A 27,813-nucleotide genomic window follows, 5' to 3' on the forward strand; every position below is an offset into this window, starting at 1 on the left:
AACACGCCGTAATGGATTGTGCGGATGGATTGCATTCGATTGTGCACATTCACCTGAGAAGGGCTTGGTTTTTCGATGCGATGGGCCATTCTCTTCCGATTGATCTTGTTTCGCGTTGCGGGAAAGGCATTTGTAGATTCGTTACAGTTCGAGTGCGGCGCACTTAAGGCCTCCTCCAGTTGTTGTTTTTTTTTCGTTTTTTGGATATTGAATTTCACCTGACATGACTTATGAAAAATGATCCACCGGTGTCCAAGGTACAGTAACGTAATTAAAAAAATCCCAAAAAGATTTTAGTCCTTAAGAGAATGGCCTTTCACTCGTGCTAGGAGAATGAAGTTGTCTGTTCAATTTTCCCCGAAAACCTTTCTCTTTCCGTACTCGAGACTAGTGATTTCAATTGTAAAAAAGATGTGTAATCTTTTGCACAATCACAATAATCTCTGGCTGGAATTCGGTGTCATATAACTTTAGATCCTAAGTTTGGGAAACGTTTTATAGCATAATAGAGTCTTATGCTATAATATCCTCCACGTTGGACACTTCGTACGAGCGTTACGAAGTGTTATGCAATAAATCCATAGTAACGAGCTCGTCTGCGCTGTAAAATTGTATGCACATCATGCAATAAACCGCACAGAATCCTGCATGCTTGAAAGGTCGCCACCATCGCCACTATAAATAATACGCACCAAATCCTACCATCCGGTTGTAAAAATGTTGCGCAAAACCCTAATCCCACATCTGCTACCTGTCCCGCGATGCCACAAATTGTTTTCCGTATCCACACACGAATCGCTATTGCAAACGCCAGTCCAAATCTGTCGACCGGTCTCCGCCAATCTTATTTTCGCGTGGCCGCGTTCCTAATTGCTAGCGATCACGCGATCTCGCGCATCTTTCGACTCCGGATAGCAAAACCTGCCGATTAAATTTATTCACACTCCAACCAAACCCTGCCAGGCGCATCTGCACAGGCCCAACAGGTAAGCAGAAAGCGGGAGGTGGAAAAAACCTGCCGATACTAATTCACGCCATCCGTAACCGATCATGAAGGTGCCTATCCGACAGAGGGAACAGGTTGCCCTGAAGGTTTTACATTTTCTTACCTGCTAAAGGTACGCTTTTCCATGTTGGCTAGCGCACACTGCGGCAAGTGTTTGCAAATGTGTGGTTTGAAGTTGCAACGGGGCTTGCAAGATCAAATGATCGCCATTTTTTTTCTCGCATTGTAACACCCTACCACAACGATTGCTCATCCAGAAGCGCACCTAGATCCGAGGGGTGGCGTCCTTCTAGGGAAATAGTCCAGAAGCAACAGGAGCAGCAACAGCACAAGCGGCAAATAGAGTGCAACCTCCGAGCGAATAATTAATGATAGGCGGTCAGGTTGGAATTGCCGCTGAATAGAGATCAGCCGAGCGAGCGCGCAGAATTCTGTACCGCTTTACGATGTAGCGTGTCTTCCGTGGAGCTGCGAGCGAGCTCTGTAAATTGGCGCTGCTTCCTACTTTATTAATGACCTGATATGCGCGTGAATTTGCCACCGCCAGGTTTAGATTCCAGGTTCCTAAAAGTAGAAGCGTAGAAGCAGTTTACATTAACATGGTCGACAGAGATTGGATATGGATGCGAGAGGATGGACGGAATTAGTCCCTGTCAAGAAACTGGATCCTTTGGCATACTCCACTCCGCAGCTTTTGCTGTTGTTCTCCTATCCCGCCGGTTGTGTACGAGCTTCAAGCTGTCGCGGCCTTCCCTTTTAACCAATGGCTAGCGCAAAGTCAGGCAGCTCATGTTGCATGTTAGCCGTTCAGAGGGAGCTGATTTGTGAAATCTCCCCACTTTTGAGCTGCCGACAAACGGACAGACGGATCGGCAACATCTGTTCCTGCGTCCTAGTGACATGGCCATCAAGAAGCCGAAACCCATACTTCACTGTGAAGCAGCAAAACTTAACCCTCCCTGCCTCAAGACTGATGTCTTTTAAAAAATGACAAACTTCAATCGATCTTCTCGACAAGCTTCTGGAGTATGTGTGTGGATATAGTTTCGGTCACTGTATGTCGTACCGCGTCACCGTTGGCGCTCGCCATAGATCACCCACGATCTGACATTCAGTCACCCCGTAGTAGGAGCTCTTGTGGCATTGCGGAGTTGCGTAATTTGATACAATTTTTGCACAGCATGGCCCTTGCGGGTTTGTCCCTGTGTTTGCCAGTAGGTTCGGACGAAACTACCCCGGTGTTGCACTTTTATGTTGGTGCTGTCGCCTGGGCGAATCGCGATTTCTTCCAACTCCCGTCACTCGGATGATAGAGTCACACTGGTCGATCGATTGGTACGCTGTCTAAAGTCGTTAAGGTTTCAGCGGGATACTAAATCGAACCCGACAGCGCCAGTTCATTCAGGCAGAAACGTGGACGAACTTCATTTGTGAAAGTTCACGATGGAGCGTAGTAAATCTAGGCGGTTCTATTAAGCAGGCGCTATAAGAACGGTTGAAGAATCGTGTGAGACTCGCATGTGATCACTTTGATTTACAACCCGCACGAATTAATCCAAGCTTAAGGTAGGCATTCGTTCACCGATGGTAAGACTGACAAAGACAATACCAAAGTCTGAATCCCGAATGACTCCATGGATGGACGGGAAACACCTTGCCGTGTCGTTCGTCTGATGCGAAGACCATGAAGGAAAGGTAGAAACAAAAAAAGATTAATTTCATCTCCGATAATCAGATGAACTGCGCCGCTAGGTAACGCTGTCGAAGGCTTTCCGGTGAGACCTCCAAGGTGAGGTTCTATATCTTTGATCTAGCCTAGAGACTCGGATGCTGCGTCGTACCGCGGATTATGGTGGGCGGAGCCAAAGCAAACAAATGTTTTATTCGTGGCGACAATCCCTGCAATGCAACGGCTGCCCTGCCGTATATTTCGGGGTGGGATTCTATGTTGAGATCTTCATCCGATGCGATAAAAACTAGACACTAGCATGCGGGATTCCTTCTTTTCCCGCGATCCGCGCGAGCACACGAGCACTTCAGCTATATTTATTTCTGCATAAATTTACCATCATTTACCCACTCATAAAGGTATCGAACGATCGATCGCGTCGGTGCGATCAATTTGTTTGTCTCCAGAAATTCCGTGTCTGCATAGCTCGAGGAAGGAGTCCGAATATTTTTCTTTATAATAAGAGGGAATAACGTACGGCAAAGTGGCCATAAAGTGCATAAGCAGCAACTTCGTTCGCAAACGAAGCACAGACCACTATCGATGAACTGATCGATCGACAGTGCACGTTGCACGTCTGTATCCGAGCAGCCTCGGAACCCTTCAACAATAACAAAGCGAAACCCTCGAACCTCGATCTTTGCAATGCGTTGGCATAAATCAAAAATCGACAGCATTGACAAACGCATAAGACAATGCAAACGGTGACGCGTGGGTGCGCAACATGCATTCGATCGAGTCTGCCACGCAAATCCTCGCTGTCGCCTGTGCCGTTAAGACACGGGCCAGACAGATTAAGACCCGCCGAACGGCGGTTCTGCCTTGCTCTGGATGTAATTTTCGTTACGATTATCTTGGAATGCAAATGTTGTGTCATGCGTATGGCTCGTTGCGTTCTTTCGGAGAGCTGTCTTGAGACCAGAAAGACAGTAAGTAAAAGAAAGATATCAATCTGGTCTGCGTGTGTGGGTGCATTCGATTGATTAGTGATCGCCTGTGCTGACTACTTTCTGGAGACTACATGAGAGTTGATCATGAAGTTGTGCGATCATTTTACCAATAAATGAGTCACAATTTCTCGTGTTCTCTGTAGTATCTTTAGTGCTTATTAAATAATTGTTTGACATCAACAACAGTTACCTTTTCTCTCCAACAACTTCATGTTTATCTCTTCCTAAAACTAAGGCTCAAGTCAAGGCTAACGAAATTTGATACATTAATGAAATTAAACTCTCTCCCTCCCTCTCCGAGATTCTTTTCCTTCCAAATTGAGCAATCAATCTTTGGTCTACTGGCTAGCTGCGAATATGCCGCCCGAACAGAACAAGTTCCAAGAGCAACCCGTATGAACCTACAAATTCATCCCACTGTCACTTTTCATTTCGATCATAATTTTAACGATTCCATACACAGCCCACTACACGCGCCTAGCATGCCTCTTTACACCATCTTTACCCTCAAACCTCACAAACTTCAGCTCCGCAACCATCGAAACAACTCCAGTAGGATGGTGCAAGGATTAATCGGTTAGCATAAATTTCCCAATCGAACCCTATAATTTAACACTCCTCGGGAATGCACCACCGAGATGCAGGAGACTCGCTCAATGCCACCGCCTAGCTTCTTCAGCAGTCCAACCACGACGGTAAATAAGCGCGAAAAGGAATGCACAACACCGATGGAACGCATCGCGACTTATCGTCCGCATAGGGTATCGGGTGCGCTGCACTTGGCCAGCCAGCTGACCCGCTAGCCTATGCCTAATGCGTGCGGGCCTGGTTTCTCCATGCGTGAATCACTTCTGCGCCAGTGTGTTCCTCATAACCATCCGGTCGACCCATAATTATGCCTCATAAAATAGAGGTTCTCTGTTGCCTTCTCCCAAACGGCCTCCCCAGCTCATATGGACGCGATGGTTTGCCCATCTGGTCGTGGTCGTGGAGCGACCTGGTACAGGGAGTTGTAATAATAATCTACAAACCTCATCCTCATCCGATGCAACTTCTTGTCGAGTTCGAGCTCCACACTGTTGGCATTGGCAATAAAAATGCAGTTCAAAGAGAAGCTGTTGCACTAGTTAAACAGACGTGCTAGTCCGTAGTGCGAAACGATGAATTATAACATCGTCAATGTCGTGTAGCGTTAATTTAAAATTCATATTTTATCATCCACTAGCAGAGTAAAGTGGCCTTATGGACATTCGGACAGCACACTGCTTCTAGATCTGTCACAATTAACATGTTCCGATGCAACCCTTCCTGTTCAACACGGTTTAAGGGAAATTAAATCGTACAAAAGGAACTACGGAGAGGGTTGGATCTCTTTCTAGATAACTTGTGGCCTAGAGCTGTACTGCTAACATCTTTAAGCTTCCTGGCTGTCAACTCCAAATCAGTACTTTCTACAACGGGCGAATGAAAAACAAAATTCCTTCCTGAACTCTTTCAACGGCAACCTTCTCTTTAATCCGCGCAAGAACTGCAATCGCCTTGCCCTTGCCCTTTTTTTCCCCGATCGTGCCCATCCTTCTCTATTCACCTTGGCATTTTTAATTAGCACCTCATCCTAAGGTTCATTCCCGTTCGATTTGCGGTCACGGCGGTCTCCGTCGATCAACGGTGCAGTTTGTTGCACCTTTCCGAACCGCCACAACACTTCTCCTTACCTCAAGGTTAACCTCTCATCTCCCCCCCCACCGAGACAGAAGCCCAATCCGCTTCTTCAGAACGACACCACAATTGCGTGTACTATTTGCCTATCAGCATCCCATGTCCGTGTCCATCCCGATTCCGGTTTGGGTCGGCTTTGCATAGATAAATGTGGTCATTTTGTGCCCGTCGGTCATTAAACGCTCCGAGCAGTGGAGCCGTTCTTGACTGAGACATCTTCAACCCCGTGTACCGCAACCCGTAGGCCAACAAGCGTGGCCAGCGACGATTACCTTGCGGGCAATTATAGACACCAGTGCGCCTTTTGAAGTTGTATGGGTTCCTTGCGAAAAGCGAACATAATGGCGGTCGGAACCGTTTCGCCGAGTGGAAGCATAATTTCCATCATCATGCTGTCCAACGGTGAAGGTTCGTTTTTGCAAAAATTAGCAGCCAGGCACAAAGTAGCAACGATTAGGCGGGAATGTTTGGAAGGAAAGCAGGTTAAAATGTGAATTTACTGAGCGGCATAATGTGGCTAGGTTTGTAGTGTAACTCTATGTAAATGAACAGGGTTGAGTCGCAATGGCGTATGTACCGTTGGATTCCGCAAACATCGATGTCAATTAAACTTCATTGCCACATCTTTCATCAGCGATCAGTAAAGCGATCGATTCGCTGACTAAATGATCAAAGTGCTTCCTAAACGTTTTACCTTTAACAGTATTTCTCTTGACGCACATGTTAAAAGTTTAACGCTTCCGGAAATCGCTAACCAAAGTCCAGTGGTTGTCCAATGTAGCATAGGAATACTTTCTAGCCGGCCTCTACTTAATTAACGTTCCGACAGCGGCACAAAACAAGCACCTGCGTGCGTACCAACGATACCAAATTCGATAGCTATTTCTACCAACGTCCTCTAGGAAATGCAATAAAACAACGACAAAAATCCTATTCTTACATCACATCTTAAATTCCATCCACTCTCCGACGGTGCAGGGAAAGCCTCGACAGTTTAATTACTCTTCGATAGAAGATAAAGATTAAAAGCCTCTTGCTTAGGACCGTACCGTTCGATGCTTTTCTCATCCACCAAAAACCAAAAACACGGAGACCGTCGTTGCTCAAGGAGGCCTTTCTCTTACGCTGCGAATTGATTTCTTCGAACGAACCATTGGAACATTGTTAACGAATGGTCTTACGATTTTACAACGTTTTCCGAGCTCGTGATCGATGAAGTGTGTGTATGTGTTTCTGGCTGGCCATGCGAATGATTTGATACGAAACCTATTCCTATTAGCCATGCGCAATCCATTGCTTGCTGAAAAGGTTAGCTCGGCAAGTTCTTGGGTCGACATGGACTCAGAAGCGACCATGCTGTTGATGGCGTGGCGTTTATCGAGATACGAGTTTTGAATTCAATTTACTCTACCCCTTGCAGAATTGTCCTGTCTAATGTTTCTTTTGCTTGCGGTACACTACGGGCGGTGCCTTTCTGTCAGTCCAGCTTGAGGCACGATTCGGTGGTTCGTGTTTGTCAATATCGATAGTTGAACAGGATAAAGTAGTAGCTAAATTACAATTAAAATCGTTTGTACCGCATCGGATGTTGAGTAGCACTCGAGTAACTTACCAGCGGTGAACTATTTGCTCAGCGTAGTTTGTCGGCAAACAAGACTTTCATTTTTGCTCCCTTGGCCTATTCGGGCTTTGAGGTGTAATTAACACTATTTTGTTGAATATTCCACCTCGGTGTAACATATGACAGCATCTGAAGTCCATGATTCTCTAATCCGCCTACAACGGTTAGCACTCGTACGCCGTGAATGCTCAAACCTATCAGTAAGGAGGTCTGACCATACTGGTGGCTTTAAATTATTCATTGCTGATCATTTAAGCTTCCTTTGCTTCTTATTTGGATCCAGATACTCCGTCACGGGGCGGCTCGGTGGTGTAGGAGACAGCGGCGCCGTTCTTCAAACGGCAGGAATGGGGTTCAAATCCCATCCGGACCATCTTTCCCCCGTAGTGAGGACTGACTATCCAACTACGTGGTATCGGCGTGTCTCGTATGCCATTAGATGGCCAGCCATGACCTTACGGTCGTTAAGCCCAAGAATAAGAGATACTCCGTTCAATAGTGTCCAGGAACTTTATAGTCCTCCCAAATAAATGTGCCGTGTTCTTTTCTAAAATAAAACCCAAGGGCGAGCGTGTTGTTGCATCGTACATTACCGACTCTCCTACTGAACAGACTATTACTAATCATCCCAAAAACATAAACTAATCGATGGTAAATCTTTTTCCCGTGATTTGAGATAGTTTCGAACGTCTTATCCAAACCACTCAACCAGTCACCATAAACATATTGCTTGTTGGGTGTTGCCTCGCATACCGGAATTTCTGTACTTAAAAAGGAATTGAGTAACGCAACCGTCATATCGCGCAGTTCATCTTTGTCTCCTTCAATTGCATCGTAAATCTCATCCCCTATCCTACCTTCTTCACTCCACTCGCCAACGGTCACGGAGCAATACGGATTCAGCTCAAGGTATGCGTGAAGAAAAATTGATCAACTCTTATACTTCTGCAAAACCGGATCATATCCGGACGGTCCAAGCTTCTTGTTTGTTTGGTGCATAATTGTCTCACCAGACTGACCGGTGAGCACTAGCTCGCATAAGTTCGTTACGCTAAATACCACCAACAAACGTCCTGCTTGAAGGCGGTAGGATTGACTACTGCAACAAAACAAGCATAAATAACTCTTCGCCCTACCCTTTGGTCACGAACGCAGGCGAGGAAAACATAAATCCTCGCTACAATCGGTGGTCACTGTTAATCCGCGAATCAATCAGACAACTCCCAACCCACCGATACCCCTCGTGCCCTTGGTGGCACGTTATCACTGGCCTTACATCTTGTGGTTCCCTTGCATCGCGTTAGTGACGAGCAAAAATCATACAGCCGCACACTGACTGCCTGACTTGGTAACGGCCACCCGCTCGCCTTATTTATTTCCTCGCTAATAAACATCAATCGCTTCCGAGTCTGAACCGATGAAAACTCGGTGTGCACACATTTTCGCGATTTTCATTCTTGTCCCGCCAATCGTTTGGGTCTTTGGTGACTCCGTTGACTGCACCGCTTCAAATCTGATCCTATCAATATCGTCAATCTTTGCACGCGGAGTTACCGATGCCGCGATCATGACGCGCACCATTGGAACAGCTACGGCTCGAATCAGATGGTCATGGTCATGATTTCAGAGCGAATCCGCTAGACAGTTTGATTGAAAGCGGCTTCGTACCTTCGTAATCCATCGCACTGCATTCTTTTTTAATCCGCGTGCACGGGTGGCACAATTTGTATTACTTTCGTCCGCGGGATCAAGAGCAACCTGTTCCGCGGTTACCGCCCGGGTAGGACCACTTCTTACGGTGGTTGCGGTAGAGTGTACGTCAGTTTTAATGAGCATTAATTGACAAACGGGCCTCTTTTACGGTCCGGATCTACGATCCGTGCACGAGCGCGCTGAGAGTGCACTGCCGAGGAGGAAGCATAATTGATCGAGTAGGCGAAAGACAAATGTAATGCAACATCGTATCAACCAGTATCGCGAGCTTGATCGCTAGCGGATCGGTAGGGACCTGTTCGGAAGAACTAATGTCCTGTCCTGGTGAGGGTAATGCGCCCATGGTGACATCTACTTGGAGGAGTTGGTTCGTAATTTGAAGATTAGACATCAAATTCTTTTCACTCAAAGATAACACCACTAAATGCCCTGTCTGCGACGGATGTTTGAAATGTGCTTTCTCACGAAGTGACTCTAAATCAACTACATCTACATCTAGTCATTCTTCGTGACTTTACTAAGTTATTAAGCAAATCTATGTGAAATAAGTACCTACTTAGAGATTCTAGTTTGTTTGACTATAATGACTGTATTTTAGGTTCACCAACTATCCCACACATCTTGGAAGTTATTTTCTCGTAGAGATCTAGTGCAAAGTGCACACATCCGCTGCAAAAAAAAAAATGCTAGAATTGCAGTCTTGGACACGACACGCAACAAGGCAGAGAAAGTGGCCGTCCACGCATCAGCTGTAACTCCAAAATAATAGCAAAACACATGATAATAAAACTCACATGATTACACCCCTTCTACAACTCGCGGGAACCAACCGGGAACATAAGGAAGATGTTTGGGAAATCAGTCCTCCCTTGCCACACAGTTAGCTGTGTGACGGACGGGGAAGAACTTTTTCCAGACTACGGTGGTTGTGGTACGTCCGCGAAAGACTAATTACCAACCAATGTCTGTCTAGCTAATTGCCTCCTTTTTACCGCGCCTAATGGCCGCATCGAACGACGACTGGTCTCGAACATCTGTCCAGTGAATGACCACCATAGCTAACGGTGTTCCAGGAGTGTTTTGCCGCTCCAGTCCTCGTTAGAGCCCTTCAAATTTGCACTTTGCACGGTCTGCCCGGTTGTACCATTGCCGTCTCAATTTTGCACGATGGAACAAATTTCCGACGCCGGTGTGTCTTCCGTCTTGGACATCACTGTTACCCACCACCGAGGGACAATGTTCAGTGACATGCGGATGGACAAAGACATGCCCGTCGAAAGCGTTGCGTTGGCTCGTTTGGAAATGCATAAATAATCCGATTAGATGGGGAACTGTGGTCGCGCTGTTCCCGTACTCTACTTCTTCCGCGATGAACGAAGTGAGAAGTGTGTATTTTCTCAAAACTCACCGTACACATTCACTTCCAACCGTTCCATAAACCATCTGCGCTGTGTGCAAAGCACGATCCTTTCGTAAAAATCCTTTTCCACGCTCGTAACATCTCAGCGCTGTGTCAACCGAAGAAACATGACATCGGTGCACACTGACAGGGCGCCATACCACGGCTATGGGTGTGCGTGGTAGTACACCTAAAAGGCCTCGGTCGAAAGGTGGGCGCCGACCGTAAAGCTGTGATTAAATGGGAAGAAAAATATATATTAATAACACCGGTCGAATGGGACCCATACGAAACTTGTGCCCGCAGGGTAGTGTTGGGCACGCGTCGTCAAAGCCGCGGTGTTAATCAGAGGCATGTTATTTTCATTCCAAACCGCGTGTCCCAACCCGATCACGTCAAACTTTTGAGCTCGCAAAACGTGTGGACAAAGTGACTGGTTGATGACTCACTTTTGCTACAGCAAACTGGAGCGCCTACTAAATGTGAATGTCCAGTGTGATTCGGGACTAAGTGGATGAATCAGAATAAGAAATATCACTTACGGTTTGAGTTTTTTGGGGTGATTTTGGTGATCAATTTTACACTTGAAAAGGGTGACCTCCATTATAATCACTCGCAGGTTCTTATCAGCTCGAGCGCCCTTCTTTTTTGTCCTACTTTCAAACTTTGGACAATTCTTTACTGACAACGGATTGAAGTACGGTTGCAAAATCAATTCGCATTCTCTTCCGTGCACAAATCGACAGCCACGAAGTCCGACACTGAGTTCATCACGAGCCGAACCCATCGATTCGTGATAGCACGATGGGCATAATTCTACCCCTTTTGCCTAGTCTGCATAAGGGCCCGTGTCCCTTCCAGTATCGGACGAGTAGTACCCGTCTGCAGGAAGGTTCTTCGATCGAATCCAATCGATTTCACGCCTGCCTTCTGCACCGCGTTATAGGAATCTATCTGCAAACCGAACGCGATACACCCTTCAGTACGAACACAACCTCTAACCTAGGCCCAGGGTGTTGGAATTGGAACACAATCCATTCCGAAGGTTGGCCAGCCAGGTTGGTTCCTTTCTCTCCATGAGTGTGTTTTGTTGCTCTCGCTGGCACCGAAAGGTGCCGACAGAAAAACACCTTTTTATTTGCCTCCCTTTCGCTGACCACACGCGAACCCCTGGCGTACCTCCTGTCCGGTGGATTACGGACGGTTTTCAAATTGGAGCACACCCCCTTTGCTGCGGGAACAGTGAGGTTGGGGATGGATAGAAAATTTACGACCCGATTAAATGAATCCCGATATCCGTCCACCGGTTTTGCACTGGAAGCCGTGCACTTTCTACCACCATCGATAGTAACGGATAAGCGTGGAAGGGAAAGATATTGGCATACACCTTTTTGATATATTGTCGATACAACCCTAAAGGCTACTAACAAGCTCTACCAACCAAACGACATCCGGTGGGTTGGGTTTTGCTCTTTAGATTGTGTTGTGGAGCATGTTTTTGCAAAGCATATCTTTACAATCTTGCTGTAAATGTTGTTCTCCAAAAGAGAACAAGAAGTAACTTCTCGTACGAAAACATGTGCATAATATGGTCATCAAAAACGAGTTCCAACCTTACAACGATGACTCGGTGAAGATCTAGAACTTCACAGTGACAACAACCTGCTGCTGGACACGTCAAGCGTCGGGCAGTTGTTCACAAAATTAATCCGTCAATTAATTCTAACCTTCAAACACCTGCTCTCCACCACGAACGATCAAATGGAGATACATTCCAGCATAACTTCCCCATCGCACGCCACTCCATGTGTGATTGCTAGCTCCCGAAACTGAAAGTAAAACCTGTTTCCGGATATTAGCTTTTGTGGAACTACCCGGAATCAAATAACAACACTGACACGATCCGATCAGAATGAATTCTGGTTCAAGGTGGCGTCCGATCAGCTTAACTCACCTCCGGGAAAACGCTGCTACGAATGAACATGCAAACATGTCGGTTTCAGTAATTCTAATGCTCACCCTCTGCTGATCAGCTGATATGATGAGGGTGTGCTTGAAGTTCTGCATGAAGAGGTGGACGAAAACTGTTGGTATGTGGATTATTCGAGGACTGTCAAAACTGTTCGTGAAGTGGGCACGAGCTGATGCCTCATTACTCTTCCACGTGACACTGCGCTGGAGTAGCGTTTGATTGACGAAGTTGGTACATTATTCTTGAGCAGATTTCTGAATCTTTGCCCAACATTCTTTCGCAATTTGCATGGTGCCTAAGACCAGTTGTGTAACCTTCCTTAAGCGGATAAAATAAATTTGAATTTTGGATTGATTATCAGCAGAGGAAGAGATTTATTCTCTTGAAATTGAAAACTTGTTTTGCGGCAAGAACACTTTTTAATTTCAATTTATTAAGGTTGTGTAGTCTTTCAGTTTCATTGAATCCACCACACTCTCAGCGTAGTCACGTACCGTGACAGAAAATGAACCATTTCCTCTCACAGCGACCGTCTAACTTCCTGTTCCGTTCATAATTCGATGTGCTGATTTTAATCGCAATTAAACATCACCCTTTGCTTTCTCTGTGGTGGCCGGACCGGACAACCAAGTTCAAGCGACAGTTTGTGCAAGCGTTACACCAAAACCATTTCTCAATTGTCCCGCAGAACTAGACAACTACGAAGAAAAACCACACGGTGGAGAAAAAAAACCTTAACCCAAACGAATTGGCCCAAGCGATGAGAAACGAAGCGGAACGAAATGGAAAACATTGCGCCATGAGCCCACCACTACCAAGGCAAGGCAAATCATCTCTCCATATCATCATAAATCAACCATCACCAGTGATGACGCGAGCCTGAGCCTGACTTTCTGTGACGCGGATTCCTTTCAAACCGGGGGAACGCACCGTCCAGCCGTCGTCGCCCAGATGTATCGAAGAAATTTGATACATTTTTAAAGCATCATTTTTTACAAAATACGTCCCAAAAAAAAAAAACAGACAGCTCGCGCACACACGGAAAAAGAATAGACAGAGAGAACACACTCTTACCCATCGGTACGGCCGGAGAACGAAACGCAAATCAGCGATCTGATCCAAAAGCAAACCAAACGGCCCCAGCAACGTTTCGGGCGCACGAACTTAATTACCTTTGTACAGCATCGATGCGCTTCTAAACGCTTGCGATGAGTCTCCGAAAGTCTTCTCGGTCCTTTTCCCCCCCACTTTTTCCTACGTGGTCCGTACGGAAGTTGTTCATCTTTGCGTTATGAGAAACTAATCACCTCCTAATAACGGTGCGCACGCATCGATTAATCACGATGATGATCCTTCTTTCTTTTGGGAAAGGCTGTCTGGTATGAGCTTCCCCCACAATAGCAGCGCTTGGGAACGTTTCGTTTGGATTTTCGAGGCTCTATTTTTAGTCCAGTGAGTTTTGTTGGTGTTTTTGAATAGCCTAAAAGTGCAAGAAAAGCTCAATCCCACGCACTGAGTGACATTTATATCCACCGAAGATCACGTCTTGCTTCCACGCTATCTTGGTGGGGGTTGCCTTTCATTGACAACTTTCTTCTGGGGAAGCAGTAGCAGAAGCTGGTTTGGATGGTTTGGTAAGGTTATTCCGATTGTTAAATAAACCTAATCCCTTCATCCCTTCAGCTAGTGACTTACCTCCAGGTGTGGTTTGTGAGTGAGAGCGAACGTGTGATAATAATGTTGTCCACGATGAAAGGAACTTCGGTTACAACTTCGTCCAAGCGTTCGTTTTAAGCCATGATTTTTTGGGGATAAAAGGTAGATTTAATAGTGACGCTTTGTTGGCTGTTGAAAAGAAGTAGATCTACCTTTTCTTTTTCGCTTATGCTTCTATTCGGGGTTTTTATGTTAACAATAAGTTAAGGTAGCAAATAAGTCGTTAAATGTTCTTCACATTTTTTATATAAGTCGTTCAAGAAATTACTCGGAGTTTATCAGAAAATCTTTAATTTTTGCATGTTTTTTTTCCGTACAACCTTTACTTCAGTCATTAATTTTCTTTTTGATGCGTATCCCAATGAATCATGAACGAAGTTTTCCATTTCATCCTTACACTTGAATCTCACACGTTTCATTTGATACGAACAAGATGATCCCAACATGTCAACAAAATGCAAATCGAGCAGAAAAAAAAAACATTTCAACGCAGTGTAAAGCCTTCCTATTCAGTATCCTTCATCCAGCCATCCAGTTGAAATTTTTATATCCTGCACTAAAGGTGAGATTTTAAATGTTATCGCCATGCAGTGACAAGATATTTGGCATGTTTTTCACTCATCTGCAATAAAGCTTTGTTTTAATTCTTTCCCATCTCCACGATACTCAATATCATACGTAGACATTCTACACAAATTCTTTCAATAAAACTCAAAAATTCAGCGTAACATGTGCATCGATCGTAAAACGAGCCACCATCAGGTCCAGCACGACGCACCGACTAAGTGGCCGCCTTTTTTTTTTTAGTTGTTTAATCCTCTTGAAAGCAAAAGCAACCAAACAAAAGACGAACAAAGTGACATTCAGCTGGTTTCGGGCTTTGTTCTGTCCGCAGAACCGAAGGTCGAAAGAACGCACCTTACAAAATGCTAATGAAAATTCCCAAAGCACGTTCTTGTGCGCTAATGCGGCCATGCTGCTTTTGTTAGTGATCAGTGGAAGGAATTAAGACGCTGGTTTTTGTGTAAGACTTACGCAAAGAGGCGAAGGAAAATTTATTGCTCTATTTTTTCGTGCAAAAGCCATACACTTATGCCCGAAAGACATCAATTGGCATTAGACGAGTGTCGGGATTTAGAGCTTTCAAATTCAGAACAATCAGAATAGTTTTAAGAGCGCCCCAAAATGAACTTGAAGGTCGTTGAAGGCTTTGCAAAATTAGATTGTGAAGCGTTATTCTTCTTTAAATGAAAATTACTACAAAAAGCAAAATAAACAAGGCACAATTTTCCATACCGTTTTGTCTGCTAATGTTGCAAAGCAAAAAGATCTTCCAAACTGCATACTCTTTGGTGGTCCAGTTTGCAACTCATCAGCCTCATTTCCTTCCCAGCAGGATGCCAGACCTTTATCACACCAAATGCCACCCTGGCGACGGATCTTGCAACATTTACAGGCTTCTGTGCGCTCTCACTGTTTCGAGCGCCAAGGTCGGCTGACACGGTGGTGAATAAAAAATTGCACACGTAAGCAATATCGTACACGACCGGCTGTCCCTCAGACGGCTGAAAAAGAATTAATCCTTTCGACAGCATCGAAACAGACCACCGGACCGGATCACATTTAAAGGAACGCCGCCCAATTAAGCATCGTATTGTAACATGGTACACACTCGGAAAAAGCTGTTGCTCCTAAAAAAAAAGGATTTTAGGAAGATTTTTCAGAACTAGCCAACAACAACCCCGCTTGGTCCAAAATTCAAAAGAAGCAGCTTAACCATATCGAACGCAAATAACAAAGAAATCTTAAAGAAGCTTAACTAAAACAATCAAACACTCCGAACGTACCATATGATCACCCAAAACAAAAAAAAAAAGCCACCGATTCCCAGTTGACCGATACAGCAACCGAGTACATCGAGCACCACGTTCACTTTTGCCTGCCAACTGTGCCGAAGAATGTTTTCTTAATCAAAACATGGGCCCGCTGAAACTAAACCACACCACAACAACAAAAAAATCCAAAACGCTCTACCACGAACCGCGAAGTTCATGGGGACGAATCGGCGAGAAAAATTTGCATTAATTAAAATAAATTTATTCCAAAACCTCCGACTCAAGCCGGCGACGCAACGCGCGACAATGTGCCCGAATGACTCTTCCGCCCGATACACCACTCATTAACACCCGCACCATCAATCTCCATCAATGGTCCGCTCGCTTGGTGCTGAATATCAACTCCAAGCTAAATTAAGAAGAGAGAAAAAAAACGACAGAGATCCAACTATTCTTTAATTGGTTAGCTTGTGCTATGTTTCTGTTTGCCACTGAAACGAAGAAAAGGCAATCGCAATACAGATAAAATAAAACACTTACCCGGTACTACAGAAAACCCCAAAACAACCCACCGACACGGTTTCGGCCTACGCACACAGCACGCTCGGCACATCTTCCCTCAAGGATCCCCAGTTTCGATCACCAGCAATACCAAATCCGCGTATGATGTGTGTATTGCTCGCTCCCTTTTTTACAAAAAAAAACGGTGCTGCAGCTCGAAACATGGGGGCGAAAATTAATCTTCATCTAGAAGCACGGAAGAAGCGAACGTACGGGTAACTGCATGCAAGTGGCAGCATGCAGCACCGATCGTGTTTGCATTCTTTTTCACGCGTCGCACGACCACGGAGTACAGTCAGTCCAAGTGGAAGAAGAAGAAGAAAGCAAGGTCCAAAACACATAGAACCAGAAATAAACCTTTGCCAGGATTTGCATCGCTAACCAAGCACGCGTAACGAAAGACTGCAAAGTGCGGCGCGGTGGTACAAGCGACGAACCCCGCACCGGTACACTTTATCGCGGCTAACATAACTTTTACTACGCTACCGGCGCAACAACCGCGTGCGCCAAGGCGTGTTAAAAAGATATGTGCAGACACACACACACACACGCAGCAGCAGCATCAGCAGAACAAACAGATGCATGTGCATGTATTTGCAAACGATGACCAACAAGACGAGCAACAAAAAAAAAAGGCGGAAAACAGATTACAAAAAACAGATACTCGCGACCCTGAGTGTGGGTTGCAGCGTAGCGCGCTGCATAAAATATGCTTGGTATTCGCTAATTAAGACCAATTTAATCAATTCACTCTCGCTTCACTCGGCGCAGCGCGTATACATGCGGAACACAGCGACACAAATCTTACTAATGGGAAAGGCAACCGCAAAACCGTATCGGCCGCAGCAAACAGCGAACATACATCGCCACGAGATAGCTGCGTGAAGCTGATAAAAAGGCAAAAACCTCAACACGGAAAGCGTTTTTCCCTGCTGCAACCTATAAGGATGTCGATTTTTCACCACATGTTCAAGCGTGATTGCTTTTTTTTTTAGCGGATTTGGAGTCGATCGTGGCGAGAAGCAATTAATAGGACGTTTTTGTGAGAAGCGGCCAGAGTAGATCTTATACAAACACACTGTCAATAGGGTGTATCCTGAGCAAGGGGGACGATGATACTGATCTATTCTTGGATGAACGAGTTCTAACCAAAGCTTCAAATGAATTTGTCTAGCAACAGTAAAAGGATGAGAAAAGAATCGTTTAATCTTCCTTTAATTACGCATCGCAAAACCATTTCGCAGGCTGATTCATGTGCACTGATTAAATTAACCCTCCGAATCACGTACCTCTTCTCCAACATATCGGTGAGGAATAAACTTGTACGATTGCAAGATCCTGATCGGCACAGCGACTGCTACACGTAGCGATAATCTTTGGCCCCTACTTCTACTGCAACCCGCGTCGAGGTATCAATTTGCGATCACCAAGATGTTTAAACAAACGAAGTCGAAACATGCGAACACACCCGGGCTGGCCGGTACAGAAGGGCTTCATCCCAGCTCCCTTGCTGATGCTGTTTCGTGTTTATCTTTTATCAGCTCAGTAGGCCTAGTGGGCAGATGCAGTTTTGCATCGTTTTTTTCCCTTTGCTTCTTCCCCCATTCCACAGTTGATTACTCCTATCGTCCATTGCATATATTCACGAAACATGCACGCCCCAGCCTTTTCCAGATACTATCGCGTATGTTAATCGATCGCTGGAGACTCTCCGGAGGGGCGCTTGAACAGCGGATCGACTGAGCATATAAATAAAACATGAAAGAAAGTCGCGATGCGAATGGAAGCGAACGAACTTAGCTTTATGAGCGTGTGTACACAATATGGCGCTTTGAACCAGTCGTGTGCTCTACTATCAGTCGTCTGTAATGTTCCAGAAACTGTTAAGTCGCAGCTGGAGCATAAAAAAAGGAAACTATTATTTATCCCTCCCATTTTCCACCAACTGCAGCTCACTTTGGGTGGACAAATTAATGCTCACTATATGGGTGTATGTGTGTACATGTCTATCCCTATCCTACGCTATCGATTTGCGATCGATTATTCGATTAGCTGCAGACGCCCTTCTCGGATTGGGGATCCCTCTACATCCAACACCGTCCAAGCACGAACCTCATGAACCTTAAAACCGTACCCCAGAAGTGATCACGATCATCACCGCAAGCCAGAAGGTGCTTGCTCTAGTCAGTCCTCGCAAAACAAAACCAGAGGCCCTTTCCGTTAATTATTACGTATCAGAGCGGTCCGTGTACACCGAGTGGCCACCAGGCGGTGTGGTGGAGTTTTGTATTTACTTTCAAAACCGTGTACATTGGCGAGATATTGCGACCTCGAACCACCCGACCTCCCCAGGTGCAGGTAGAATTGCATATGCCCGAAGCCACACGTAGCACCAGACTAGACTGCTACACCCCTTCTATTTCTAGCTCAAGGAAATCGTTCCAGACGAACGGTCCCATTTGTTATTTACTGCCCCAGGGACTAGGGGCGAGCCACGAGCGCGAACACTTTTTATCGACCACACCCGGTGCCGTGACCAGGATTTAGTCTAGAGACTGCGTCATCACGGTTTTCTCAGCGTTGTCGCCATCGTGCGCTGATTGCACCGAACTGTTCACCAGATTATCTTACCTAGTTCTAGATTCTAACACGATCCTTTGACGTGTTTTAGCGTCTATCTGTGGACATTCAAAGTAGCACCTCAAAAACGCGATGGTGTACGGTAGTATAGCCTTGTGATGTGATCAGTACTTCGCATTTCTTTACATTGGCATTCAAGTGTCATACACTACTCTCACGGTGATCCAGTTCCTTACCGATGAGAACGTAACCGACAAGAACCCGTTTCACAGTGGAATGATGTGGACCGATAACTCACACACCCATCCAAAGCCACCGTAGAGCTCGATTGGTAGAAATGAATTTTTAATTAAGAACAATTACTTCACGCTCTACGCTCTACGCTGATCGGATTGCTCTGTACCGACAAGAACATTCGCAACTCGCTCTTCCTTCCTTCGCAGAAAGCAAATGGCCAGCTAACGACATGTAATCGTGCACGCCCCCATTAAGTCCTGGGGGTATAGCCTTGTATGTAAAATAATTAATTAGTTTCCTTTTTGCTGTGCCAATTTAGACACTTCTACCACCTGCGACACCATTTTCCCAATTCCGATCGCATCCCAATGCAAATCCGATCCGATCTAGTTCGCGTTTCGTGGAGGTCCATAAAAGCATGCGAATCCGAAACAACCGGGCCGCGGCGTGAACGAATCACACGCAACTCAATCGTACCAGTCGAGAAACGCGCTTAACCGCTAAACCAAGCAGGACATTAAAATGCCTCATCTCCAAGGGGAAGCCTCGAGGAAGGAGCGAGCAAAGCGACGAAAAGTAACGAATTGACGTTTACGATCTCACACGGAAGACAGCGTGAACCGTACCGAGAAATTAACTTTACGATCAATTCACGCGAACGCTTCACAATTGCGTCCACCCCGTAGCATTGGATCCGTTTTAGGGCACATAAAAGCTGCCGAAGTTGGACGGGATTTACACCGACTTGGAAGGTTTGGGAGGCAGAAAATGAAGTGCAGAATAATGGTGGACGGGTTCCGTTTGCTACTAGGGTTTGGATGACGATCGTCACGAGCCACTAGGTTCTGTAGAACGGCGCATGCTGTACGCCGAGCTCGTACATTCCAACACGCCCCGCTGAGAGACATACGGGGCCAAGCAATGAGCAGTTTTATGGTGCACCACAGCACATTAAATTAGATCAGTCGTTAAAAACTCCAAACTACACCAGAGAAGAACACTGGAAGAGGATTATCAAATCTAAGCTCAGCTGACAAACATCTGCTTACTGGTATGTACCGTGGACAACGGTTTGACGAACGCCGGTGGAGTGTGAAATAGATGTGCTGGAACGATTAGCCATTACTGACATTAAAGGTTTGTTCGTCGTTCTTTTAATGACGAACTGCGTTTTAATGCTTCTGAAGAACATGATTTTCTGATATGAAGTTGTCACGAGGATTCAAATGTCCAGATGCAGAGATCTATTACATACCGATTTAATTGGTTTCATGATCATCGATTCAATTTTTGAATAGAAAATTAAAATCAAATTAAATTCCATTCCCTTACTATTTTAATTAACTCTTCAATAAAAGAAGGAACGATAAAACTCCCAGGACGTGATTTGTTCTAGCAGTTAAAGTCACCTCTAAATTATCGTCAAAACATATTCTACTTCTACTATCTTACCTTGATGCTCATGGTCAATGATGGGAAGCAACGAGAATCCTACGCACAATGCAGCAAATAGTACATAATTTGTAGGTCAATGTGTTAAATCGAAATAAGAACTGACCTGTAATCAACATCAGCAGCTTCCCAGTAACATCTGCCACATCTAGAATGCATTCTCAAGGTTTGATTATTCCTCTCTCGTGGTGTGATTACACATTCTATGCAAAACACATCATCAAAAACTGGAAAGATGCAAAAGAAAGTGAAAATTTCGTCCAAAATAATATTCTTAACTATGGTTCCAGAACCATTCCATCTCCCCACAAATTTACCAGATGCTTCTCAGCACCTTCAACCGAACTCTGTTACCGGCGAAGATGTAATTTTGACTTATCATCATTTGCGCGGATCATACCCTTTTTCGGTGAACTTCGCTTCTAGAAGTTCGTAAATCTGGTGGAAAATTGAAATTAGTCTCGATCGATGCCGCATGGTCGACTCGATCAGCCCGCGCTCGATTGCAAGAGCCATGTGATATGATTGATTGAATTTTTCCCACAACGAAGGCCGAACGTACAGGGAGCAACTTTTCATTATCGACCATTAGTCGGGAGTTTTTGTGTCGTTCTTGGGATCGAAATTCGACGTTTGAGGCCTTCCGAATGCTTCCTGAAAGCTGCCGATTTAAAAAAAAAACCGTCGGACATTTTTCCCCCACCGTAAGCACTCACACACACGCTCATCAGAGTAGATGAACCGATTAATCCGGATCATTCGTTCACTTATTAGATTATTGGACACCCGTCTTATGCCGCGTGGTATGAAAGAATCGTCAAGCATTGGAATATCTGGACCGAAATCCGGGGTTCACAAATCTGGTGAAGCAAGGGTTCGGAAGAATTAGTTACACCGTTTCACTAAAATTTGCTGCGTCATCGCTACTAATCATCGTCTCACAGTAGGCCGCTAGAGGGCTGTCGTAATGCCACCGAGATGTATTCTCACATCTCATCAAGTAGCCCGGGTCCAGCTGTGCCGACAGGGTAGCTGTGGTAACTAGCGATCATCCCATTTTCTTCAACGCCTAGTACGATCCGTATTCCGTTCTGGGTCAGTCAAATTAAAAGATTGACAGCCAGTCTATTGTTTTCATTTAAAAAATTGCGTCAAGTGTTTAGAGAGCTCAAATTAAAGTGCATTTGCAAGCTAAATTTTTCGTGTGTCCTGGCGTGTTTTCCCAGCACAAAATGCCTCCTGCAGTACTGCCAGAACCGGTCTCCGATATCAACAAACTCATCGATGAAGTGTTCGTCACGCAAGGTGCCGCCATCAACTGTGGTGCGTTGCGCCGATTACTGCAAACGCTTATTTCCGATGGCCAGTCCGGCACAGCGATGGGCCGATCTTGTGGCTGTTGCTGTTCGGCCAGCCGTATCACAATTGATGGCCGTTCGTTGAAGAAAAGTTCTAGCAAAACTAGCAAACCGAAAGCCAGCACCTCCAAGGTTACCGTTGGAGGAGTTCGTGGAAAGGATAAGCCTGACTCCGACAAGGAGCATGAAATGATACTAATGAAGCTGCAGAACCTTCAAACCATGCTAAAATCGATGCAGCAAAAGATCAACAAAATTGAGATGCGACTTCCAAAATCGCAGTCGAACGTATCGTTGGGCAAAGGCGGTGGACGCCAGCGACAAACGTCCAAAGCGTCCAGTATACGGCTCGGTGGCAATCGAGGAGGTGGAGTTATTAAGGTCGCCAAGAAACACTACTGTGGCGCTGGAGGTGGTGGTCCATCAGCTTCGGTTATCGGTCCGTCGAACCTAAAGGGTGGCTCGAAGCTCGAGGGTCGTACTGAAATCTCCGCAAGTCAGCTGGTGGCCAGCACTGATACATCTACCAAGGAATGCCTGTGTGTTACACGAAGACGTATGCGAAACGCTTCTAAGCCGTAAAAATAGCTTCCCTGAAGAAGCAACTATCTGTATATTTTGCTCTAGAAAACAATTAAAGATTTAATTAAGTAAGCTATGAAATCTTTTCCCTACACAAGTATCTAGTATGCATCGACCGATTGAGAGTAAGCTAGTGATTTTTGGCAAATTTTCATCGTCGGTCTTTATCGGATAAAAAATTTGCAAGTGAAAATAATTTACCCTCTATTTTCTACCAAATATTACGCCCCATTTCCCGCTTACGAATCAATTCTATGAAATATGGCTGAGCCAAGTCCAAGCGATTTGGAAGCTTTGGTCGATGAAGCCATCGCTCTTCCGGATGGCATTATAAACTGTACCGAATTGAACCGACTCTTGAAGTGCTTGGTGGAAGGAATGTCCAAAATTTCACAAGAATTGGAAGACCTTCAAACGGCAAATGAAGAACGATTCCAAACGCTTGAGGATGCCATTACTGAGTCGAAAGAAATTGCCGAACCAGAAGCGGAATCGGACGAGAAAGCAGTATTGATACCGTGCGGTGTTCCTATCGTTACCGAACCAGAACAATCAGAAACACCTTCACAGCAGAATCTCGCGAAAGAAGTCACATCGGAAACACTGCTCAAACAGATCGACGAGCAGGCAAATGAGTTCCGGGAACAGGAATCAAAGCTGCTCGCCGTCATAGGTGATCTCGAACAGCGTCTAGAAAAGGTGGAACAATTGTTCTACCAAAAGCTCGAAGAATTGTCAAACGAATTCCAGCAGTTCCAGATGCTCGTTGAGAGCAAGCAAACCAACCTGGAAGCCACCTCAACCGCATCCATGCAAAAAACGGTCGGTTCGCCCGAACAGATTAGCAAACTGGATGAGTTTACCGAAAAGCTAGACGAACTGCAGCGACAGATGGAGCTACTGCTGAGCCATCGGGATCAACTTCCGCTTCGCATTGAAGCTCTGCTTGAAGAGAAGCTAAAAGAGGGCGAATTGACAACTACCACGGGCAAGAAGAGCGTTCGTTCGGGCAGTGTTGGTTCAAGGAAAGGTTCGGTTACGCCCTCAAAATCATTGTCACACGGTCGGGTGACGGAATCGGCCGCCACCACGCAAGCACTGATGGACAATCTAAGCTGCCTTGCCTGTGACACGAAGAACGTTGTGCAAAGGATGCGCAACGGGCGTTATCTGGCACCACGCACGACTGCAAAGTTGGCCATTGCCGCACGGAGGCTGCAAGAGTCGGATGATACACTCACTATACAGCCGGGAACAAAATGGAGTCGTACGTGCGGTGGCTCCTACACTGTTGTTAAGCCGGACGAACGTGTATTCCGGCAAGTGAATGTGCAGTTCAACCATACGATACAGGAGGAAAACTCTGAGCAAGACTGTTGATTGGAGTAGGCCGTGTGATTCAAAGGATGACAATTAGAGAGCGAGAGACTTCAAAATACAATCCAAGCATTCTTTTTTCTAGTCATATCTTTCAGTGGAATTACGTTTAGGTATTCTTCTGGTGTAAAATTATGTTTAAAAAATTTCACAAATTTTGAGTAAATGGCATCACTACGGCCAAATATGAAGCCTTTGAAGCAGAAACATTGCCACTGTCCAGCAACGCGCCAGGAAGATGTAGGAGGCTTAGGCGGGGGCCGTTACACTGGTGGCATCCATACAGTGACACATCCTGAAGAGCGTGTCTTTCGCGATATTCGCTATACAGGCCCTACGTCGAAATTACAATCTTGTGGAACAACTAAATTGAAGCAACTGATAAGACAACGTCCACAGGCATGAAGCTTCGGAGGTTTTTTTTTCGTTTATTAAGATATGTCAGTAAGAGATGGAAACAAAATCATGTTAAATAATTTGTTCTTCAAAAAGCGGTTAACTAATGTATCTTTATCGATCATTGTCTATTCCAGATGGTGGTGCCACTTTGACGACGATAACTACGTGAACGTTCCACGGCTGGTGCGCATGCTGGACGATTACAATCCAACGCAAGATTGGTACCTCGGCAAGCCAAGCATATCGTCCCCGCTCGAGATCTTTCTCGATAATGTAAGTATTGAACTTATATTTGCATCGATTTATCATAAGTTTTACCTCTCTACCCTTTGTTTGTATCCTGCTCGAAAGTAGAATGTCTAGCTAAGAAAACGGAAACGTACCTCAAGAATTCCTTTTACAACTTTAACGCCAATGGTGACCTAATAAATTGCCGGTGTCTCCAATCTCGGTCTAAGATCGGAATTTTGGAAGCCACAAGAGGCTGGTGTCAAAATCCAGTGGCAAAACAGGGTCGAATTCCATCAGATTTCATAATTTTCTCCACCAGTTTTATTTTCATCGATTATAAAACCGTCCGATATTTGGACAACCTGTTACCTGGGGGAATCTTTTCGACGCTTCCCCGGTAGTAGCTGGATAGGATAACATCTTCTCGCGCAAACCCCCTGCGGAGCTAAGATGTCGAAGATGTCATTCGTCCGGAGCATGTTCCTTGTGTCCAGAGGCTTTGTTATGCAGCCTCAAGCTGAAACTGAACCATATAACCTGTTTGTCCTGATCGGCTTCGTACTGCCCTGCAATGATTGTACACACACATACACACACACAGACACTGTTGCCGAGGATCGATTTTCTGAGTTGAACGATGAACGATAAAGCCGCATCCTATCCGTCCGTAAAAGTGGCAAAAATGATATAAAATTAAACAAGAATAAACAAATCACTACTGGAGCGCCACGGGTGGTAAGCCACCTGAAGAAAAAAAACGAGAAAAGCTGGATAAAAGATGAACGACGATGATTGAGAAATGGTGCTCTTGTGAGAAGCTCAAGATGAAGGTGACATCTTGTCGTGTTAGGGTATGCATATGTCTGGCTGACTCTCGGGGTCTATCAATCGAAATCGCTCCTAAAACCGACGTCCTGCTGAGTTTATGAGGCGCTTGATTCGATGCTCATATGTTTTGCCATTGATGATGTCCATAAATTAGCACACCGCACTCGCATTGGGGAATGCCAACCAAGAGCAGCTTAACCAAACGGGCAAGCTTTCCCGGTGCTGTTCTGCGTTGGCACTCTGAGCATTTTGAGCCACCTTGGACGACAGGTTACATTCACCTGGGAAGTACGCAAATGCCTCTCGAAGGATAACAAATTAGACACATTTAGCAAACGAATGCTAATCGGGTAGACAGTTAGATTATGAAAATAGATCACGCGAAAGGCTTCTTTTCCCATTTTTAAATTAGTCGTAGTACAATTTATTGCACCATTTCCGTTTTTGCTGCATGTCCATGCGTACGTTTTGTCGTAAATTAAGTCTAGCTTTTGTTAAGCATCCCACACCGGTGTTGTCCGCTGTCCAACGGGCAAGCGGGCGGAATATGATTTAACGCGCCCGTTAATTTAACTATGAATTAATTCCCTATTTATCACACACCATTTGTTTGGTGTTTCGGACCCGTTCAGGCTCACACACACACACACTCTCTCCTCTGGAAGAGCTCAACACACGCCGAAGATATGCTAAATTTCTGTAGAGGGGAAAAAAACTATCATCACACCGCAAGCTCACCCGCTTTGCTCGATCAGGATGAGCAGCATGGGTGATTAGTATAAAAAATAACCTCCCCAAAATATGATGTCCCTCTCCACCACACCTTCTTCGGACCTGTGCGACGGCAGCATCCTCTTCACATGGAAGTTGCGCCGCACAGCATCAACAACCCTCGTGTCGTAAGCAGTCTCACCCCCAGACCAAATTATAATCGATGATTTATCGATTATGAAAATTGGAACCATTGTCTACAGCTCGTTGTGAATGGAGAAGGTCCCCCCCGTACCACCGTCAGGGGTCTCATCTGTGTAAAAAATGACATCTAACCACCCATGAACGTGCCATGCGACTTCTTGTCGTGTTTTGGCTGCTTCCAAATTTGTCCCATCATCTAATGGAAGCGGAGTTGTGTTGGAAGGCTCGCACGGAAGTCATCGCTACGCCATTAAAATCGTACTCTTTCCAGAAGTTGAGACCTTTCTGTTTTTTCTCTCATTGGCAATTGTTTATTGTTTTGGGGTCTGTTTTTACACGCAATTGAATTGAATTACTAATTGTGTGTCAATTGGGACGTGGACTTGTTAGGGAGGGTGAGAACTACATGATCGAGCAATGAATCAAGAGGGAAGGAATGTAGTCGAAAAATGCCCACAACGTAAATGGGTAATTTGACGTGGTTAGTTTTTCTTTTTTCGGGGGAGAAATTGAAGATAATTGGATGTCACGGCAGCGAGCATGGTTTAATCATTCAATCGTCTGATTGGTTTGTTTTGTCCTCAGAAGGGGTGAGAATCTTCCAATAGTTTTTTTCAAAAGGAAAGCTAATTAAATTGGGATAAATTTTTGAACTACCAAGAAAGGCTCCTCAAGATTAATGTCTGTAACTGGTGTGGTCAACTCAGTTTCAGTTAATTACCGTTCTCTAAGACATCAGTTATTTTAGGATCATCATTTTTATTCTTGTGAAATGATAACAATTCATTACGGGTAGAATGCCCTCCCTACCCAGGCCAGGGTCCAATAAAGATCCCGTAATCAAATTGTGAGCCTCCGAGCCACTCGGTGTCTAGGAGAATTTTAATGATCAGCGCGTCAGCGATTCGATGTCGAATTAGATTTTTATAAGCATTCGCCTATGCCTCTCCCTTATTAGTTTTGGCCTCTAATCTCATCCCAACGGCGGCGCCCCTTTTGAGGTTTTTTCATCCCGCGAGGACGCCTGACCTGATCAGCGAGTTTGCGAAGATGATGTATAAAAAGGCAAGACACCGCCGTTTCACACCATCCATCCATACGCTTTCTTCCTGTTTGTGTGAAGGCCCCAGGTTGAACTCACCCCCAGTTGGTCGACACCGGTCATCGATCGGGTTCGGATCAGCCATGGCTTGGTGGAAATGGAAATTAGCACCTTCTCCACCACCGGCCCGAGCTGCCGCGAAGATTGCCTCACCAACACATACGAAGCAACCTCACCCGTTAGACTGAACCTAATTAACGGATTCAAATGCGCCCGAATGGGGCGACACGTATTGGATTATCGAACGAGAATGGCTGGTAGGCAATGGCGGATTTATGGTGCACACCACTAAGCCGGGTGATGATGGCTTCTCGGTAGCCGAGGTTCTGTCCTTTTGGGACGATTTTTAACTGTTCTGTTACTTTCGCTTGGATCGATTCGATCAAGTTGACGGATTGATCGTAAAGGTGTTATCGCGTGAAAGCAACGCACAGTTCCACTGGGTTGAGGTGCTAGAGAGCAGTCAATTTTGGATAGATTTTAATTGACTGATCACTTCTTTTGGTGCACTAGTTCGTCCTCTTTTTGCGG

At 45.3% G+C, this 27,813-nt stretch overlaps 2 protein-coding genes across 2 annotated transcripts in view; both read left to right on the forward strand.

The window, feature by feature from the left end:
• Positions 1-27,813, forward strand: part of LOC126563642 (fringe glycosyltransferase) — a 118,965-nt gene that overhangs the window by 84,864 nt on the left and 6,288 nt on the right. The window contains exon 5 of the mRNA XM_050220287.1: positions 24,341-24,479. Coding sequence (XP_050076244.1) covers positions 24,341-24,479 — 139 coding nt within the window. The remainder of the gene's footprint in view (positions 1-24,340; positions 24,480-27,813) is intronic.
• Positions 22,692-23,810, forward strand: LOC126562482 (uncharacterized). The gene has a single exon (XM_050219001.1). The coding sequence runs from the start codon at positions 22,692-22,694 to the stop codon at positions 23,808-23,810; it is 1,119 nt and encodes a 372-aa protein (XP_050074958.1).

The sequence above is a fragment of the Anopheles maculipalpis genome, chromosome 3RL (assembly GCF_943734695.1).
Source record: "Anopheles maculipalpis chromosome 3RL, idAnoMacuDA_375_x, whole genome shotgun sequence".
NCBI classification, from domain to species: domain Eukaryota; kingdom Metazoa; phylum Arthropoda; class Insecta; order Diptera; family Culicidae; genus Anopheles; species Anopheles maculipalpis.